This window comes from Amia ocellicauda, chromosome 1 (assembly GCF_036373705.1).
Source record: "Amia ocellicauda isolate fAmiCal2 chromosome 1, fAmiCal2.hap1, whole genome shotgun sequence".
NCBI classification, from domain to species: domain Eukaryota; kingdom Metazoa; phylum Chordata; class Actinopteri; order Amiiformes; family Amiidae; genus Amia; species Amia ocellicauda.
In genome coordinates this window covers 47049000-47069509 of record NC_089850.1, presented here as the reverse complement: position 1 = coordinate 47069509, position 20510 = coordinate 47049000, and the positions used below count along the sequence as shown (strand labels likewise).

Here is a 20510-nt window from a genome sequence, read left to right as displayed (position 1 = left end):
AAACCTTCAGCTCCCTCCACAAATTTTCTATGGGATTAAGGTCTGGAGACTAGCTAGGCCACTCCAGGACCTTAATGTGCTTCTTCTTGAGCCACTCCTTTGTTGCCTTGGCTGTGTGTTTTGGGTCATTGTCATGCTGGAATATCCATCCACAACCCATTTTCAATGCCCTGGCTGAGGGAAGGAGGTTCTCACCCAAGATTTGACGGTACATGGCCCCGTCCATCGTCCCTTTGATGCGGTGCAGTTGTCCTGTCCCCTTAGCAGAAAAACACCCCCAAAGCATAATGTTTCCACCTCCATGTTTGACGGTGGGGATGGTGTTCTTGGGGTCATTCCTCCTCCTCCAAACACGGCGAGTTGAGTTGATGCCAAAGAGCTCAATTTTGGTCTCATCTGACCACAACACTTTCACCCAGTTCTCCTCTGAATCATTCAGATGTTCATTGGCAAACTTCAGACGGGCCTGTACATGTGCTTTCTTGAGCGGGGGACCTTGCGGGCGCTGCAGGATTTCAGTCCTTCATGGCGTAGTGTGTTACCAATTGTTTTCTTGGTGACTGTGGTCCCAGCTGCCTTGAGATCATTAACAAGATCCTCCCGTGTAGTTCTGGGCTGATTCCTCACCATTCTCATGATCATTGAAACTCCACGAGGTGAGATCTTGCATGGAGCCCCAGACCGAGGGAGACTGACAGTTATTTTGTGTTTCTTCCATTTGCGAATAATCGCACCAACTGTTGTCACCTTCTCACCAAGCTGCTTGGCGATGGTCTTGTAGCCCATTCCAGCCTTGTGTAGGTCTACAATCTTGTCCCTGACATCCTTGGACAACTCTTTGGTCTTGGCCATGGTGGAGAGTTTGGAATCTGATTGATTGATTGCTTCTGTGGACAGGTGTCTTTTATACAGGTAACGAGCTGAGATTAGGAGCACCTCCTAATCTCAGCTCGTTACCTGTATAAAAGACACCTGGGAGCCAGAAATCTTGCTGATTGATAGGGGATCAAATACTTATTTCCCTCATTAACATGCAAATCAATTTATAACTTTTTTGAAATGCATTTTTCTGGATTTTTTTGTTGTTATTCTGTCTCTCACTGTTAAAATACACCTACCATTAAAATAATAGACTGATCATTACTTTGTCAGTGGGCAAACGTACAAAATCAGCAGGGGATCTAATACTTTTTTCCCTCACTGTAGCTCCACTCGACTCTCAATAAACTTGTCTTTGTTCTGGTCAGAAAGTTACTTAAACCAGAGGAAAGCATTTTTAGTACCATTACAAACTGTTTCAGATTTTTAATTTAACGAGAAACACACTTATGGCACAAGGTAGCTCAACTATTTAGGATGTGACAAGTTGCACGTTACATTTTAGGTTTCTATTAATTATTAATCAGTGTGGATAAAGGCACAGAGCTCTGAGTTTAAGCTTCTGCTAGTTTTATCATTGACTGATTTTATGAAAACGTGGCAGTCATCCTGTAGTCTGTTTCAGTTGTGCAATTAGTTGAAACCACAAATCAAACAGTTTGTGACCTATGTCATTTGGGGAAAGTTACAGGCTCTGGAGGTGGTTTGGTTACCAACAAGTGTAAAAGGTAAGATTGCTGATAACTGATCCTTTACAGTACAATTAATTAATTTATGTATTTTGAAAAAGTATTGGTACTACTATTTACAAAGTTCCAGTCATTCAAATCAGTTTAATTCTTTATATATTTGCAGATGTATGAAAGAAAAATCTTTATGTAGAAAAACAAATATCAGTTAACACAATAACACAACATAACATAACAACAACATTGTACATTAAAAAATAATATGATATGATATGATATTTTTAACATTATTTTTAATTGTTATAAATATAATACAATCTATTGAGTTATTGAGTTAGAAAACATTCAAGCTTTTTAACTCCAGGCTTCTTTCTATTTTTATAGCATATGTCCAAAACATTAATTTAATGTTCGATCACACCATTATTATAATTTGACTTAAATTTTTAAGCTGTTGCAAAAACTATTTGTCAGTACTGAATTAACTTTGAATTAATACTCACCTTGCAAATATGTTTAATGATTGCAACACACAGAACTACAACAACAAGATTTAATCGCCAAATTAAACTTGGATACATTTAATGTGCTATTGCCAAGAGTGTTATGAATACATGTATATATGAATGTTATGTATACATACACTGTATGTCTGAGCTGATACTGATTTCTGAGAACAACAGCCTCGTGCCATGCTTAGCACTGCACGTGGATGAGATTAATTATTGCTTAGTGGTGCCTGGTGAACTGGTGAACAAAAAACTCAACTGCATTCTTATTTTATTCTATAGATAAACTTTAGAGTATAACTAATACAAATGTCATATTTTGTGTGCTTGATTTAAAATCTGAAACTATTTTTTTAGAAAATACAAAATCTAAACGAATCACCATTTCCAGCTTCCTGTAGATTTTAGGACAAAACAATAATTTATATAAACTGATTGGCCAGGAAACTGCAGCATTACAATATGCTACTGACTGACTTTCGGGATATTTCAGTCTGAAGCTGCTCCTGGGATCTGAGCAGGTGCTACAGGCTCTCATTGTAAATGTGTTTGTGTTTGATATTTTTTTTAGGTATTAAGTGTAACTTTCTTCTGGATATGTTAGTACTAAAAACACACAACCAGCTAACAGCAGCCCACCAGGATCCTGCACAGAAATAGTGTATTGTTTGTGTCAAGGAACACAGACTGTAGGCCCTATATATAATCAGATGTCTTAGCTGTTTGCTGCAACTAATCGTCACTGTTTTTTGGTTTGCTTGTTTTTGTTTTTTGTTACTCTTTTTACTACTCTCTCTTCCTCCCCTCTCTTTCTTTCTAGCAGTATTAAAGAGCGGTTAAGGAATGGGGGACTGGTCATTTCTGGGCAGGCTGCTGGATAAGGTGCAGTCCCACTCCACAGTGGTTGGGAAGGTCTGGCTGACTGTCCTGTTTGTCTTCAGGATTTTAGTGCTGGGGGCGGGAGCAGAAAAGGTGTGGGGTGACGAGCAATCAGGTTTCATCTGCAACACACAGCAGCCTGGTTGCGAGAACGTCTGTTATGACCTGGCTTTCCCGATCTCCCACATTCGCTTCTGGGTCCTTCAGATCATCTTTGTTTCTGCCCCGACTCTGGTCTACCTTGGACACGTCTTGCATATAATCCACAAGGAGGAGAAAATGAGGCTGAGAATTCAACAAGTAGACCAAGGTGAACAACATAATTATATGCTGGTGAAAGCTAACAAGGTGCCGAAATACACAGATACAAAGGGTAAAATCAGAATTGAGGGGCATTTATTATGTAGTTATTTACTAAACGTGATTTTTAAAATACTCTTTGAGGTGGCTTTTATCGTGGGTCAGTATTATCTGTACGGTTTCGTGCTGGAACCCATGTTTGTGTGCAGCAGAAGGCCCTGTCCTTTCACTGTGGAATGCTACATATCCCGCCCCACGGAAAAGAGCATCTTCATTCTGTTCATGCTGACGGTGGCCTGTGTATCCCTCGTTCTAAACATAGTCGAAATCTTCTATCTCTTTGCTAGAAAGATTAAACGTGCCGCCAACAAGCAGTATAAGCGCCAAATCGATTACTTAAAAGTTCCCAAGACATCCGAGGGGACCAATCCTGGTTGGAAGCCAGCTGTGCAGCCTGATGGTTTCAGTAATAAGGATGATGAGCTGCAGAACAAAATTAACGAATGGAAGATGGGGAGTGAGGTGGCGAAAAGTGTAGGTGTAGAGGTGTATGGCCTAAAGGGGGACACTGAGAAGCAAAGTGAAATTCAAAGTGGTAAACACAGTGTTGGGGGAAGCTTGGAGAGCATTAAAGAGGAGAAACAATTTACTAGTTGAAAGTTAAATCCTTCACAGTGCTTCATACCACGTGTTAAATAAAGTAAAATGAACACATCATATAACAAGAGTGCAAAGAAAATATAAGATGTAAGACTTAAAAGGCAAACTCTTAATTTCCAAATTCCCTTGTATCCCTCAACCTGAGGAGATTGTGGTTCAACTTGTAATTTATTAATTTTGATTTAAACAATGTTAAATTTGTTGCAGACTTTGTTATTTTTATGGGTATTAAAAATAACAGTAGTTTTAGGAAGTTAACAAAAAAAAAAGGTATCCTTTACTTCAGAATGTCATAAGGGTTGTTTTGTTTCCTATACAAAAAACAAACAATAATAATTCATAATGAATTCATAAATAAAAACATAAATGTGAGAACAATATTTTGGTTTGGAAATTAATTATTAAAAATCATAATAATATTTTTTACTACTAGGTAGTAGTAGTAATATGATGCAAATGATAATGATTATTATCTTGTTTAATACCTTACAAAACTGTAAATGGATGTTTTTTGGACCATGTTTCAGTGCAGGAACTGAAAATCAGGATTTATTTATTTATTAATAACAGTATATGTATGACATGCAATTCATGTGTTTTTAGCCATTACTTTTTTTTGCTTTGCCTAATTAAATTTTACTTTTGATTATATTAAATTACAAAAAGATTAAACAAGATGTTCTTGCTTGATTTACAAAGACAATATGTATATTATATTTTACAGTCCTTGTGTTATGTTACTTCAGATAATTAACGTATGAATGTATTCATAAATCAGTAATTAAACTATCGGAAGATACATTGTCTACATGTGACAATACATGTTGTGTGATATATTATTGGATATGTATTTTTTGATGGTAGTATGCAGGTTAATATGAGTGGTAGTTTGTAATTTAACTAGTAGTAGTTTCATATAAATTAGGATTAGTATGCATCTGTAATAGTATGTCAAATTAAGTAGGTTAGTAGATAGCAAGAATGTTAATGTTTATGATAGTATGAACGTTAGTATGAGTATATGTAAGTATTATTATTATTATTATTATTATTATTATTATTGTTATTATTATTATTAAATATGATATAACTGATAGGACAATGGAAATAGCCCCCTGGAGTGATAAAGCTATTTTTACATCATAATCCCTTTCTATTATGCAAATTACTGTCCGATAAGGAAAATATAGGAAAGATGTGGTATAGGATGGCTAAAAGGTGTGATGAGTGTACTAGAAATGTCATCAGTGACCAAAAAGTGTCATACATGACCAAAAAGTGTTGTGTGGGAGTAAAAAAATATGCCATAGTAGACCCTTACCCTTTCCCCACGAATGCCCCCCTGTCCCTATGAATTTGTAACCTTCTAATATATAAATACATACTTAACATACAAACATACATGTTTTTGTACCCAAGTTTTTCTAGTGAAATTGCTTTTAGCCTTCCCTTTAATCTCATATTTGCACAAGAATGGAAGCACTTAGAGCTCATGTGAACTGCACCAAAAGGAAATGTTTTTCTTGGCACACATAGACTTACATCAGCAATCTGAACTGTCAAAAGTGTGATAAACCTGGCAGGCAGGAAGTGGGCAATATGTGTTCCTGCAGGGAAAAAGTGGAAGAGAAACTGGGTTAAGCCGCTGGAGACAAATACGACTGACCGTTCTGTGAAGCCCAGAGCACACAATCACGAGACCAGGGGCAGCTCAAACCATGTGTTCTGGAAGACTTGTAGAGTTAAGAAATTTAATAATAATTAGCTTTTGGAAGTGGATTTAATTTCTTCTATCAAAGTCATAGACAATAATTGATACAATAAAATACCCAAAACATGCTAATGTGTAGTATCCGTTAAAGTCCAAGTTTTTAATTAAGGGAACAAAATAAGTGTGTTGTAATATAAATGGTCATGTGCTATTATCTGATAGGTCATTGTACTTGAAGATAGCAACCCTTTATCAAAGGAGGATTTTCAAATATTTAAATGTTTACACATTTACTGGTAAATCTCTGTTTGAGTTTTAGCTTAATAAGCTGTTTGTATTACTACAGCCACAAATTATGTATTTTATATTGTATTATTGCATAATATTATTTTTGTTAATTTTGTTTACTCACAGACTTATTTGGTAATAATGATATAGCATAGGACTAGAGTGCATACTAGCACTACTTGCAAATTCATTAATTCAGTTTCAGTGATAACAATTGACAGAAAATAATGACTCTCAGGATCTCATGCTGAAGCAGTTGATGGAGTGCCAGCTTCACCCTTTCAAGCCAGAGTGAGCTGCTCTTTAGTGTTTACCATCTTTGGTCAGTCCAGCGGCGGTTCTAGAGTATTTCAGGCGGGGGGCAGGGGGGGTGGCGCCTGGGGTCAGTTGTAATATTAGGGGGGCCATAAGTTTCTCCACGGGGCTGGAGTAGGGGGGTGTTTTGTCCACGATGGTAGCGGGGGTGGGGCAATGGGGGCCAACGATTGTATCAGGGTGTGTGCCTCAAAACAGGAAAGGAATAGATAATGGCTTATGCTTGCTGTGTTCCATAATAAACCACAGGAATTACTGTCCCGGAAAGGGACAATTAAAAGCTGACTTTTATATATTTTATATATTTTATATATTTATATATTAGGTGGATAGTAACTTGAGATTGACCCTTAGTACTTGGGGCCGGATAAAAGCATAATTCAAGATTTGAAATGTTGATCTTTTATTATTATTATTATTATTATTATTATTATTATTATTATTATTATTATTATTATTATTATTATTTATTTCTTAGCCCTTATCCAGGGTGACTTACAAAATATAAACAAAATACAAAGTGCAAAAATACAGTTCAGTACAAGGCATAACACATTACAAATTCCAATTTACAAAATACAGTGCAATTCAAAGCATAATACATTGTACAAATTCCAGTTTACATAAGTGAACACAATAAGTAGGTCTTACATTCTGGATTGTAAAAGTTAAGTGCATACACAGTCAAGGCCCACAGGAAGGGAGCATAGGGGAAATTAAAACAAAACCATTGTATGTTACTTCCTTATTTAACAATTGGTTGTGGTTTACTGAGTCAAGGGCATCCACTGCATATATACTGTGTGTGTGTGTATCAAAGTAATACTCAGAGAAGATATAGCTCTTGTGGGAACTGCTCTCATTATCTCTTCCCTTTCTACCAGGCGGGGTCTTGGTAATAAAAACATTTATTTTGCTGAATTCTGTTGGTGGCTTTTTCAATCTTCCGTACAGTGTATATCAGAGAGATAGGTGTCCTCTGCACTTGAAGGTAAGTATGTTTGCTATTTCACAACAATTAATCAGCAATAATACTTTATTTATACTGTTTTGGGAAAAGGATGTTCCAGTTTGTTTTTCTATTAATAATTAAGTGGGGTGGTGTGCTGTCATAGTGTACCTACAGGCAGCCCTTAAGTCTAGTTCTCAGACTGGTGCCATTAACATGAATGGAAACTAATGAGAAGCTATTAGAGCAATGTCTGTGAAAGACTACGCTTGAGATTGGTGGTGTTCTAGATAGGTGTTGGACATTTTAAAAGGTAAGGCAGGTGATGATTATGACCTCAGTGTAGTACAGACCTCCTTTTTTTTAGTACAGATTTCCTTTCTTGTATTTCTTGTAAAATATTTGACATACTGCTGTACATGCAGTTTAAACAGTATTCAGAATTGGGAACTTTGTTGGTGTGTGCTGTGTATATATATTATGTTTAAGGTGCTGAATTGTAAGGGTTAAAATATATGCTAAAATACATAAACAGGCTGAAATTATATTTAGCTGATCAAATGTCTATCTGTAGTTGCTACCCCTATTAGCTACTGAAAACGTCAGCTTTAGCCCAATATTGATAGGCTTAGCTTAACATTCTTGTTATTTTAAAAGTTAGAATTACAAATAAATAAATAAATGAAATAACAACAACAAACAAAAACCAAACAATGGGTATTCCTATATCATGATATTATTATTTTCCAGATGTATTAATATAATAATATAAGAAGAAGACAAGAAGAATAAGAAGAGTATGCAGATATATTTTACCAGTCCGTGTTAAATAAATGAACAACAATATAGTATGCTGTAACTTTACCTAATTGATTGACATGTTGATAATTGGCAATACATATTGTAAGTTAAGGAGTTAAGGAGGCAAGACAGCAGATCAGCAAAGCAAAATCACTAGCTGTCACAAACTTTCTTCTTAGCGAGAAATGAATCACTAGATATTTGGAAAAGACTAATTTACATCATGTAAATCACTCCAAGCTGCACTTCAAATTAGGGTTGGCAGTGCTCCAGGTTTGCTGGCTCCAGCTTCGGAGCGGCTCCAGAGGTTAAATTCCAGCTCCAGGATGGCTCCGGATCTGGAGACCCGTTACTCCAGCTCCAGCTCCGGTGCAGCTCCACACTGCTGCTCCAGCAATGGCTGCTTTTAACCAGCTCCAGCTCTGGAGCCACACAAATGCGATTATTATTTGTAACGTTTCCTTTTTTACTTTTTTTTTGTAAACAACTGTTTAACAAAATCAAAATATAAATAACAAACATCTTGTTAACCATTCAAACATGAAAAAGTAGAAATTTGTAAAGATGTCTGTGGCAAGTAGGGCTGCCAGCCAGCCAGTAATTTACTGGACTATCTGGTATTTTTACACTACAAGGCCAACAGTATTTGGACACCCCTTCTAATTAATGGATTTGGCTATTTCGGCCACACCCATTGCTGACAGTTGTTTACAGTGGCTCTTGAAAGTATTCACCCCCCTTGGACTTTTCCACATTTCTTTGTATTACAACATGAAATCAGAATGGATTTAATCAGTTTTTGCCACTGATCAACACAGAAAATTTTCATAATGTCAGAGTGAAAAATATAATCTGCAAATTGTCTAAATGAATTACAAATACAAAACAGAAAATAATTGAATGCATAAGTAATCACCTCCTTCAGTCAATATTTTGCCAAACTGCCTCTGGAAGCAATGTCAGCACAAGAACTGTTTGTCAGGAGCTTCATGAAATGGGTTTCCATGGCCAAGCAGCCACACCAGCCTAAGATCGCCATGGGCAATGCCAAGTGTCGGCTAGAGTGGTGTAAAGCTTGCCACCACTGGACTGAATCATGCTTCATCATTTGGGTTTCTGGGTTTGGCGGATGCCAGAACAATCTGTACCTGAATGCATAGTACTAACTGTAAAATTTGGAGGAGGAATAATGGTCTGGGCCTGTTTTTCTTAGTTTGGGCCCCTTAGTTCCACTGAAGGGAAATCTTTACAATACAGCATACAATGACATTCTAGATGATTTTGCACTTCCAACTTTTGGGCAACAGTTTGGGGACAGCCCTTTCCTGTTTCCTTTGCAATGTGCCCATACACAAAGCGCGGTCCATACAGAAATGGTTTGTCACGATTGGTGTGGAACAACTTGACTGGCTTGTACAGAGCCCAGACCTCAACCTCATTGAACACCTTTGGGATGAACTGGAATGCCGAAAGCCAGGCCTGATCGCCCAACAACATCAGTGCCCGATCTCAATAATGCTCTTGTGGCTGAATGGAAGCAAATCCCCTCAACAATGTTCCAACATCTAGTGGAAAGACTGGAGGCTGTTACTGCATTAAAGGGGGGACCAACTCCATTTTAATATTCATGATTTTGGATTGAGATGTTCTACAGGTGTCTACATACTTTTGGCTGTACTAAATATTAAGTACTGTAATCTATTGGATATGAGGTTAAACATGTTATCAGTGTGCAATTCACACTAACCTCCCCCCGTCATCCTCGAATCGCCAGCACCCCCTCTTGGTTGACATTTGGCCAAAGCCCCCCCTCCTGGGGTCCGGTATTTTCGTATCTTAAAAGTGGCAACCTTAGTGGCAAACAAGGTGCGGGGGGCATGACTCCTGCATGGACAAACTAAAGTCAGGACATTTCAGATAACAGATGGCTATTAAATTAGATTAAATTAGGCAGATGAAGAATTTGGGCTGGAGATAGTTAAAATTGACTTCTTTTGGAAGTGGCTCATGAGAGATGTGCCCTGAGATTATAGAATCACTTCTTGAATAGAGTGAGAAAGTGAAGGTGTCATATAATTACAATTAATAAAAAATAATGTATTATACATTAATAACTAGAGCAGGGTCCCCAACCAGTCGATCGCGATCTAGAAAATACAAGCAAAATAGCGGCTCCCCCCGACCCCAGGAAAAAGTACCGTCAGCACCCCCAATCCCCAGCCACCAGACCGAGGTCAGCACCACCCGCCACCACTAACCATGTGCAAGGTACCGTCAGCAATGACCCCCTCCCCTCGCCACGGCACCGGAGATCGCCGGCTTAAAGTAGCTCACATGATGAAAGAGGTTGGGGACCCCTGAACTAGAGTGAGAACCGATCGTATTTTATAACCCCCAACACATAAGTATACCTATGCAGTTATATATTTTGTTAATTTAAGAAAACTGTACCTAATATGTGGGGGGGTTTAATGGAAAGGGGAGAGCTTGGAGCAGCTCCATGACCTCAGCTCCGCTCCATAACTAACAAAAACTGTCCAGCTCCACTCCGGACACCGGGCTCCGGAGCCAGTGTCAGTCAAATTAATCAGTCAAAGTGCTCAAACAAAATGTGATTCATTGACAAACAAGGTAACTGAGAAGAAAGCAAATATACATATACATATAAGCAGAATAGATTCACAAGAACAATCTAAAGCCTGCGATTGTTTAAAAAATGACAAAATATTAATTTCAAAACTATGCTTTGGGAATATTGTGTGTTACTAGAATGATTATTGGTTTAATTGAATGTATAGATTAGATGTATAAATGAGTAAATTGATTTTGTATTAATGTATGCATGTATTCTAATTGTTACCTGCAGTGTTCCTGTTTTTTGTTCACAGTTCAAAGAATCAGTTGAAGAATGGCGGACTGGTCATTTCTGAGTAGACTGCTGGAGAAATTGCAGTCCACTTCCACAGTGGTTGGGATGATTTGGTTGAATGCCCTATTTGTTTTCAGGGTTTTATTGCTGGCGGCAGGATTGCAGCAGCTGTGGGGTGACAAGGAATCAGGTTTAATCTGCGACACACTGTATAATGGTTGCGATAAGGTCTGTTACGACATAATATTCCCAATCTCCCACTTTCGCTTCTGGGTCCTTCAGATCATCTTTGTTTCCACCCCGACTCTGGTCTTCCTGGCATATGTTGTGCTCATGATCCACAGGGAGGAGAAAATGAGGCAGACTGATCAACAAGGAAAACAAGATGAACTTCAGATAATGAAGGATGACAAGAAACTTCCAAAATATAATGACAGAGAAGGAAAATTCAGCAGCCAAGGATATTTACTGTGGAGCTATGTGGTTACTGTTATTTTTAAAATATTGCTTGAGGTAGCTTTCATTGTGGGTCAGTTTTATCTTTTTGACTTCTTGCTACATAGAAGGTATACTTGCATAGCGGATCCCTGTGAACTCAGGGTAAACTGTTATTTCTCAAGAGCCACTGAGAAAAGCATTTTCCTTTTGTTAACAATGGTGGTAGCAGGTGTATCCCTATTGTTAAATGCAGTTGAAATCTGTTGTCTTTTTGGTGGAAAGGTTAAAGAGGCCATGCAAAAGAAGAACTATGCTGATTGCTCAGAACTTCTTGTCCTCTCTGAGGAGATGCCTCCATGTGGGGAAGCAGCTTTGGAAATTGATAATACTGTTAACAGAGATGAAAATGAGTCACAGAACAGACTGACCCTAAAGACTATGGAGAATGAAGCTGCTGAGTGAGAAGGAAGGTGGACAATGACTGACCCTGACAAAATTATCCACTTTCCTGCTGCAGAACACAATGAACAGACTAGCAGTAGGTGAAATGTAGATCAGTGGCTGTATATTGGAGATAACCCATAACACAACAAACTCTTTCATTTAAAGACTAAGTGTAAGAAAACTACCACATGACAGACAACTAATATATTTTAAAAGTCCTGTAGCAGTGCAAGCATTTTCTTCTAAGAGCAGTAAAAGCTTTAGTATAACATGCCCTTGTAATGCCAATAAAGCTCACTTAAACTTAACTGAAAAATGTATTGTTTGTATTAATGTGTATGTTTGTCCATTAAAATAACAGTCCTGCAGTGGAACTTATAAATAGTTAATTGACAAATATAAGGTGTTAATATTCAGCTTTTATAATACCAGTCTTCAACCACAATAAGCAACCAAACACCATCAATGTTTGTTGCACAAGTCTTCAGACACTAACAACAGTGTGCTAATTTTGATACTTCGACTCAGAAATGTAGTTCTCTGTATGTACTGATTAGGGGCCAACTAGATAACTGTACATTCAGAATCTTAAAACACTGATCTGGGTTAGTGAATTAATCTCACCCAATGCACACAGCGAGGAGATTCTGTAGATATGGGAATGGCACAGAAGAATGTTGTAAATGTTGTATATAGTACAGTATGTATTTAACTAAACAGAATGCAAAATTTAGGTTTTGTGTGTTTAATAGGTTTCTGTCACTAGTTAGTTGGTTCTTGTGCTAAGAGTTTAGAAAATTGCACCAATGGTTTTATAAACTTGATTGTAGCAAATGAAAAAACTAAATTGCAACCCTGGACGAACTCAACAAAAGCAGATTAATGGGAATTACTGCCTGACATCAGCAAAGTCTTCCACTGTATTACGTTCCAAAAAAAAGCAGTCCTACATACAGTGCACAGTAGAGGGTGCCAGGAGCACATAGAATATAAAATCTAAATCATGCATCTCAAGTGTATCACATTTACTACACACACACACACACACACACACATATATATATATATATATATATATATATATATGGATGAGTATATATATATATATATATATATATATGGATGAGTATATATATAATGCACCTTTGACTATGACAATAAGTTAGCATATCACTACTGAGTGTAATTCAATTATTAGTCTATAAAACAATACATTATAACATATTATACAACTATGAGGTGAATTGTTTTAGGCTTTCCATTCATTAATAATTACTATTTGAGTTTTAGTGAACCTAAATGTAATTTAGATTTTAAATGTTTAACATAAAATGTTACTTAAACTGTGATTGGTAGCTAAATATGCATAACAACCAAGAATTTTATACAGCAAAGCATATTCTTATAAAAATAATTATATTTCTTAAAAGTGCACACTATACAAGTCTACACATTGCCCCACATATGCATTTATTATTTGTATGTGTATATGTATGTATTTATTTATCTCTACACACACACTATATATATATATATATATATATATATATATATATATATATATATATATATATATATATATATATATATATAAACGTTATTACTTTTAACTTCAGATTTACATCTGGATTGTATTGACATATCTTTGAACAGTTAAAGTTTTTCAGCCCCCAAAGTTTTTCGAGGTTGTTACGTCAAGAATCAGGTGACTCAACCTTTTTTTAAGCCCCAATGAAGACAGTTATAAGCAGGGAAAGTTTGAAAAGTTAGTCGCAGTTTCTCCCGGGTCCCAAACTTGGATTTTAAGAAAACGGGCAGGTTTTTTTTTTTTTTTTGTATCACTTTCGAAGAAACCCTCAGAGTTGCGTCCCTGCTTTCCTTCGGCTTTCTGGGTAAGTGTGGAGAATGAACTCAGAACTTAAACCAGTCTGAGGTTACTATATGTGTGTGACTGATGTAGTTAATGTAGTTAAGTCTTTCCTGCACACTAATAATACAAACGCGATCAGGTTTGCAGAATCTCTGCATTTAATCTAAGTTTCTAACATATACATGGTATAAGATTTTATTATGATTATGCTTATGATTAATGGAAAGCACCGCAATGTGCTCTGCACTACAGTGATTTCTGAAGATGCATTTCATTCTTTAAGGTTTTCTTTCTCTACTTGCACGCACATGAAAGCAAGTTTAAAGCCTTCGCTACTTAAGACTTGCATGTTAAATAAACCGAACATGTCAAATTTGCAGTGTTATTTTAAAAGACATTTTCAAGAGATCAGCTAATCCTGATGATTTCTGCCTTCAAATAATCTGTTTCATTCTTCCTCAGTGTTTTTCCATCAACAACAAATACAAGTTAAAAACAAAACAATACAAAAAACTTAGATGTATATCTCTCCGTTGTCATATGGGGACCGTGCACTGAAGTAATATCAGCGATGACAGTAAATAGTGACTTCAGACAAAAAAGTAAAACCACCTTTCTAGGAGCTTTTAGATGGTAATGATTTATGGATTTTCTGTGTTTAATCTGTATTTACAACAAATTGAAAACACACAGGAAGGAGGCATAGAGAACAATGTTTTTTTTAATATGGTTATGGGGAAAAGATGAAAAAGTGAGAATGCATTCGAATATTCGATCATATTGAACGAGACCAACGTCTTCTGCATAGATTCAGCCAAATTAATATATCTAAAGACTAGAGGTATCAGTTGGCCTTGTAGGTATGCAAATATGTCTCTCTCTCTCTCTCTCTCTCTCTCTCTCTATATATATATATATATATATATATATATTTACACATACTAATTGACTTTCTTAATTTACATTCATTCAGTATATTCAGTTCAGGAGTGATTCATGAACTTTGTTTCAAATTAAAGTTAATATTGTAGATGACTATATGCAGTGTGTCTATCCATTTATTCAGCCTTACATACATACAGACATGGAGCTCAGAGACAACAGTGTGTTTAAATGCTAGTTAAATGCAGTTGAACTGCAGCCCATCCTGAGCACAGAATCTTTAAGGAATGTGTGTTTACTAGAATGCTCTCACACCCCAGATCATTCAAGGACAGCCCTACACGTGTTCACTGATGTGCATTCTGAGTGACATGGTGCATTTGCAATGCCTTAACTTTCTGTCTGTGCGTTGTGAGCTGGGGCACCATTTTTCAACAGCATTTGGGCACTTTTGGAGGGATGACCAGATTCCTTTTGCAGGATTGTGATTCATTCGAATAAAATTAAAGCATCCACAAAGAGCGAGACTGTGAGGGTATCACTGCCATGGTTTAACAAATCACTGGAAAGTGAATTGAGCATCTGTGGTCTCTGAAAGTATATCTAGAAACATGCTAACAATCTGCCTAATAGGGACACTTTGCTGAAAGATGTTTTGAACTCTGGCCCGCTGATTTCATGCAGACAGTGTGTCAGGATGCTGTTGCCATATGGCAGAGGATTGCACCACAAAGCATTAAGCATTATCAGCACCCTGACATTATCAGTGTATGGCTCTAGAATAAAAGGTTGATAAAATATAGAATACAATATGATAAAATATATTTCCAATATTGTGTATTTATATTTAAATTAATTTAATTTTGTAGTTAATTTTAAAATAATTTAAACAGCACTTTCATTTCAGATTTTCTTGTATTTTTTCAAATTAAAATGTGAATATTGTAATGAAAAAGCTACAAGATAATATTTACAAATGTAAGAATATAGTTATGCTTCCATTTTTTTTCACACTCATTTGGAATTGACAGTGATTGTTAAACTCAGCCCAAATGCTATGAAAATCCCTTAGAATAGCCCTGGAGAGATGAAGACAAAATACACGTGGCTTTCAAAATGTTCACTTTTAGAACATCTGCTTCATCTCATGCTGCAAGCACTGTGTGCAAACAGCACAGTTATTGTGTATTATGGTGCTCTGATACATCTCACTGAACAAACCATTAGTGCTCAGGCACCTGATCAGGCACTGTTCGTACTGATGGATAGTGAACTGAGAATTGGCTTGGCCGAAATACATTTTTGTTTTCTGGAAGTATTTTATTGTCAAGGAGCTGATCTTCTTGTTGACTGCGCTGATGAAGGGCAACCTGCCCAACAAGCAGACAATTGAATCAAATTGTGGTTTGTGCTGACACTTGTACACTGTATTCTTCAAGTTAAGTCCTTCACCCTATATGTAAAGCAGTATACTTTCTCTTTTTCTTCCTGAATTACAGGTATGAGGATAAACCTGGCATACAAGATTCTGTTTTTGCTGTTTTGCCATTTGCTTTTTCAATAAGTGAAAAATATACTTACTATACTATATGTACCTACATATGGTATATATATAGTTTTTCAAAATTCTGATTCAATATGTAAAAATTAAGAAATAATAAATCCAGTCTGAATAATAGTAAATTCTCTCTCTCTCTCTCTCTCTCTCTCTCTCTCTCTGTGAAGCTATTTACTTGTAAATTGTAATTGTAGATATCTAAGTTCTAATATATGTAAATTTTTCATTGCAGCTGGTAATCACTCAACATGGGTGACTGGAGTGCGTTAGGAAGACTTCTTGACAAAGTCCAGGCTTATTCCACTGCTGGAGGAAAGGTCTGGCTGTCAGTTCTTTTCATCTTTAGGATACTGGTCTTGGGGACGGCAGTGGAGTCTGCCTGGGGTGACGAACAGTCTGCTTTTACATGCAACACTCAGCAACCAGGTTGTGAGAATGTCTGCTATGACCAATCCTTCCCCATTTCTCATGTGCGTTTTTGGGTGCTGCAGATTATATTTGTCTCCACCCCAACGTTACTTTACCTTGCTCATGTTTTCTACCTGATGCGGAAAGAGGAGAAACTCAATAAGAAAGAGGAGGAGCTGAAAGCAGTCCAGAATGATGGTGGCGACGTGGACATGCCACTGAAGCAGATTGAAATGAAGAAGTTCAAGCATGGCCTGCTGGAGCACGGCAAGGTGAAGATGAAGGGGGCCTTGCTGCGCACTTATATTGTCAGCATCCTCTTCAAGTCGATGTTTGAGGTGGGTTTCCTGCTGATACAGTGGTACTTGTATGGGTTCACCTTGGCGGCAGTGTACACCTGCATTCGGGAGCCATGCCCACACAAGGTGGACTGCTTCCTCTCCCGTCCCACGGAGAAGACCGTCTTCATCATCTTCATGTTGGTGGTGTCTCTGGTTTCGCTGCTGCTGAATGTGATCGAGTTGTTCTACGTCTTCTTCAAAAGCATCAAGGATCGTGTGAAGGCCAAGAGAGATCCTTTCACTGGTAGTGCTCCTTTGAGCCCGACCCCCAAGGACTGCGCCTCCCCAAAGTACGCCTACTATAATGGGTGCTCTTCTCCCACTGCCCCCCTGTCACCCATGTCACCTCCAGGTTATAAGCTTGCTACTGGGGACAGGACCAACTCGTGCCGCAATTACAACAAGCAAGCGAATGAGCAGAACTGGGCCAATTACAGCACAGAGCAGAACCGCCTGGGTCAAAATGGCAGCACCATCTCCAACTCTCATGCGCAAGCCTTTGACTTTCCAGACGACACCCACGATCATAAGAAACTCCCCCCAGACCATGAACTGCAGCCTCTGTCTCTAATGGACCCCAGGCCATCGAGTAGAGCTAGCAGCCGGGTTAGCAGTAGACCTCGACCAGGTGACCTCGATGTCTAGTCCCGGTCACACTTAAAAGAACATTTAAAGTGTTAAGAGTTGCTTTCATGTTCTGAGGGGTGGTACTTTCCATTTCACTGTCTCCACTAGAAAGTCTAGTAAACCCAGAGACATAAAAATACTGACACTGCTGGAGGTACTATTGATAAATGATTATATTGATACTAGGGGAGCTAACCAGCTTTTGTTATAAAAGAAAGTAGAAAAGTTTGGCAAGAAAAAAAACAGAAAAGAAAAGATAGAAAAGTGCACTGCATGTGCTGACCAACAGTCCCAGATTTTGTCTTTAGCAGATTATGCCGTGGTGATATGTGCTGTGTAGTGTATTATTGTTTTTAGTTTATGTTTTACGGCCACACAAGAACATTCCATTCAGAATGATTGCACTTTGATGTCACATTTCTCAACTAATATTTTTAGAAGTCTTGAAAGTGGGTTGAAACAAAACTTGTACCCTATCAAGCAAAACAGGGTTATACTTAGTTTCTAATGTACCTTGTGCTTAATTTCATTAATTAATATTTATTTATTAGTAGAACAATGCAGGACATACACCACTAGACAATGATTGACTACTACCCTGGATCATTTCTATTTTAATAATCTCTAAAGGCAGTAGACCCAACACCATATTTATTGATAATAATCCCAATTTCAGCAATAGTTTTGTCATATAAAAGATATATTTCTTTTAATTTAAGTGGACTGTCATTTCCTGATAAACTTTGAATTTATGTGGTGTCGATTTTACTATTATGTGTTTGTTGTTGTTCACGGTTTGAATACGCTCCTGTGAAAGAAAGGCACAGATGAATTCTTATGTTTTCTTTGCAAAGTGTGTCCCTAAGCATCTTAAAAAATAAAATAAGGGATACTTTTTTAATGTATGGCCATTTTTAGAATTCTTTTGAAGCAGTAGAAAAGTTTTTAGTAAAATCTTTGGCTTGGATGATTTTTTTTTATCAATATAATCATAGCTGCTTGAGTGATAGATTTTTTTAGTACTGTAAATCAAGCTAACTATGTCACAAATGTGAGTTTTTACAAGACTGCTTATAGAACTGGACTAATATTTAGTCAAAAATATTGAAAGGTATTTGCCAATGTAGTTCCACAGCCACCAAACCCTTTTGGTGGATTTCAATTTTGGACTTAGGTTAACACATTCCACAATATTCCTAACAATACTGTACATCATAGTATTTTGGTACTCAAACATGGGAGTTTTCAGCTACAATGGTGTTTGCACTGAGACTGAGATGTATGGCTATAGATGGCTAGGATGTATTATGATGCATAAGGTAATGATGGTAATTGTTTCATAGTATGCATGTTACTAATTTATTTTACATTACACAAAGCGGAATCAATCACTACATTGAGACAATATTTCCTTTTCACTATTCATTTCAACATGGGTTTGGGAGACAAAGGCAAGTTTTTTCATTCACGGTAAAAAAACAAACTTGGATGTATATTATTTTTGTCAAGTACAGTGTGTTAATGTGATTCGACATGTTAATCCACTGTTGTACAGTGTGTTATTGCATGATAGCAACAAAATACCATTAATCATATCTGTGAAAAAAAAAATATTTTAACCAATAAAGATTTTTTTTCTTACAAATGATTTCACATGGGAAGTCTTATTCCATTGTTCATGAGGTTATATTAAGTGATAACTATGTATAAACGTCTTAAATGCAGCAGCAGACTATTAATAAAATGTAGATGTAGGTGTCTTTTAAACAAAGCAAATTCAGTTCATGGGGAGACAATCGAGGGTGATTCAGACACTGCTTATGTGCCCTCCGATGCCTTTTGCGGTACAGAATGAGCATGAGTGATGCACACGTGTTTGCAGGTTGTGAAACCGCACAGATCCACGCCGGTTCAGTGCCTCAGTGTCTCCCAGTGAGAACATTCTAGCAGGTCGGTGTGGACTTGGTAGGCAGAGAACAGTAAGCAGTACATGGGGTTAAGGGCAGTGCGGCCGATGCTGCGGCGCTACCTTCTAAGGGTTTAACTCGGGGCAACATCTTTTCTCTCTACACTGAATTTTCACTCAGCTGAGACTAAGTGTAGCTGGGTGAAAAATAACAAGGTGGGCAGAACAACCCAGAGTCGAGCACACATTGTAGGAGAAATTAAATAATCTGAATTACCCGAGTGACACGAACTACCTATTCTAAATAGATGTTGTGTTGACATTAAAGAAAATGTTTCGACATCACATCAGTGACAAATGTAAAGAAAGATAAAGACGGTTAAATAGAACTCTGAAACTGTTCTACAGACTAAGTCGTTTACATCATACAAAAGCTTGAGTTCCTTTTTCTTCTTCTCCAAGTTTCCTATTTAACCTTTCCACAAAGCTAAACCGAAACACATGTCTCAGTAGGCTCTGCCAGCCACATGTTACTGGAGGGGGGAAAATGCACTCTCTTTGATCTAGTGCTAATTAGTTCAGATTTTTATGCGGCATTCATCTCTACCTGTATTATTTTGTAAAGAGCAAAAAGATAAATAAATAGATAAAGTAAAAGTAGCACTCCCTTATAGAAGACACTGAGATCCCAATGTTGATGTATTACATCCCAATTTACGTAGGATCTAAGATCTAAGTGGGATAACTGACATAATTGACAGAGCTATCTGATCAACCTGAAGTGTAGTCAACCTGGTTGTATAAAACCTAATTTCACTGTTACAGCAGAGCACTTGAAAGGATTGGGTTATTGAAATGGAAACAACGCTCTTTGTCCATTTTTGAGGAGTCCTTACCAATGATGCCAATTAATGAGGCTATTATCCCTGTACTAAATAAATAAACAAATACGTAAATCTGTCCTAAATATGTGTAACTGTCCCAGAACTATATGTATTACATCTGGTGCAATGGCTCTTGTTATATCTCCTAACATAGTCTCAAATGAGTCACTGCTGCTTTTTGATGATAGCTTTGGAATCTGCCACAAATGTTAAGACCATTAACATCATGTTCTCAATAGGGTCCAAACAAATAATGCAAATAATAAGGAAAGGTTACAGGTAAATCAAGCTGCTAGTTGAAAT

The 20510-nt window shown here is 37.2% G+C and overlaps 3 protein-coding genes across 5 annotated transcripts; all 3 read left to right on the top strand.

The window, feature by feature from the left end:
- The first annotated feature begins 1475 nt into the window (after nucleotides 1–1475).
- LOC136751827 (gap junction Cx32.2 protein) lies at nucleotides 1476–4296 on the top strand. Of its 2 annotated transcripts, none has more exons than XM_066707593.1 (2): nucleotides 1476–1607; nucleotides 2901–4296. In XM_066707593.1, the coding sequence occupies exon 2, from the start codon at nucleotides 2921–2923 to the stop codon at nucleotides 3911–3913; it is 993 nt and encodes a 330-aa protein (XP_066563690.1). In that variant the 5' UTR covers nucleotides 1476–1607; nucleotides 2901–2920; the 3' UTR covers nucleotides 3914–4296. The 2 variants fall into 2 exon arrangements, with proteins under 2 accessions (XP_066563690.1, XP_066563685.1); XM_066707588.1 differs by having other exon boundaries at nucleotides 2898–4296.
- A 2733-nt stretch (nucleotides 4297–7029) lies between these two features.
- Nucleotides 7030–12039, top strand: LOC136751806 (gap junction Cx32.2 protein). Of its 2 annotated transcripts, none has more exons than XM_066707581.1 (2): nucleotides 7030–7221; nucleotides 10869–12039. In XM_066707581.1, the coding sequence occupies exon 2, from the start codon at nucleotides 10889–10891 to the stop codon at nucleotides 11747–11749; it is 861 nt and encodes a 286-aa protein (XP_066563678.1). In that variant the 5' UTR covers nucleotides 7030–7221; nucleotides 10869–10888; the 3' UTR covers nucleotides 11750–12039. The 2 variants fall into 2 exon arrangements, with proteins under 2 accessions (XP_066563678.1, XP_066563680.1); XM_066707583.1 differs by lacking the exon at nucleotides 7030–7221 and adding an exon at nucleotides 7241–7492.
- Nucleotides 12040–13482: 1443 nt separating this feature from the next.
- Nucleotides 13483–19065, top strand: gja1b (gap junction protein alpha 1b). The gene is made up of 2 exons (XM_066707573.1): nucleotides 13483–13623; nucleotides 16274–19065. Exon 2 carries the CDS (start codon nucleotides 16290–16292, stop codon nucleotides 17433–17435), a length of 1146 nt encoding a protein of 381 aa, XP_066563670.1. The 5' UTR covers nucleotides 13483–13623; nucleotides 16274–16289; the 3' UTR covers nucleotides 17436–19065.
- Nucleotides 19066–20510: the final 1445 nt, after the last annotated feature.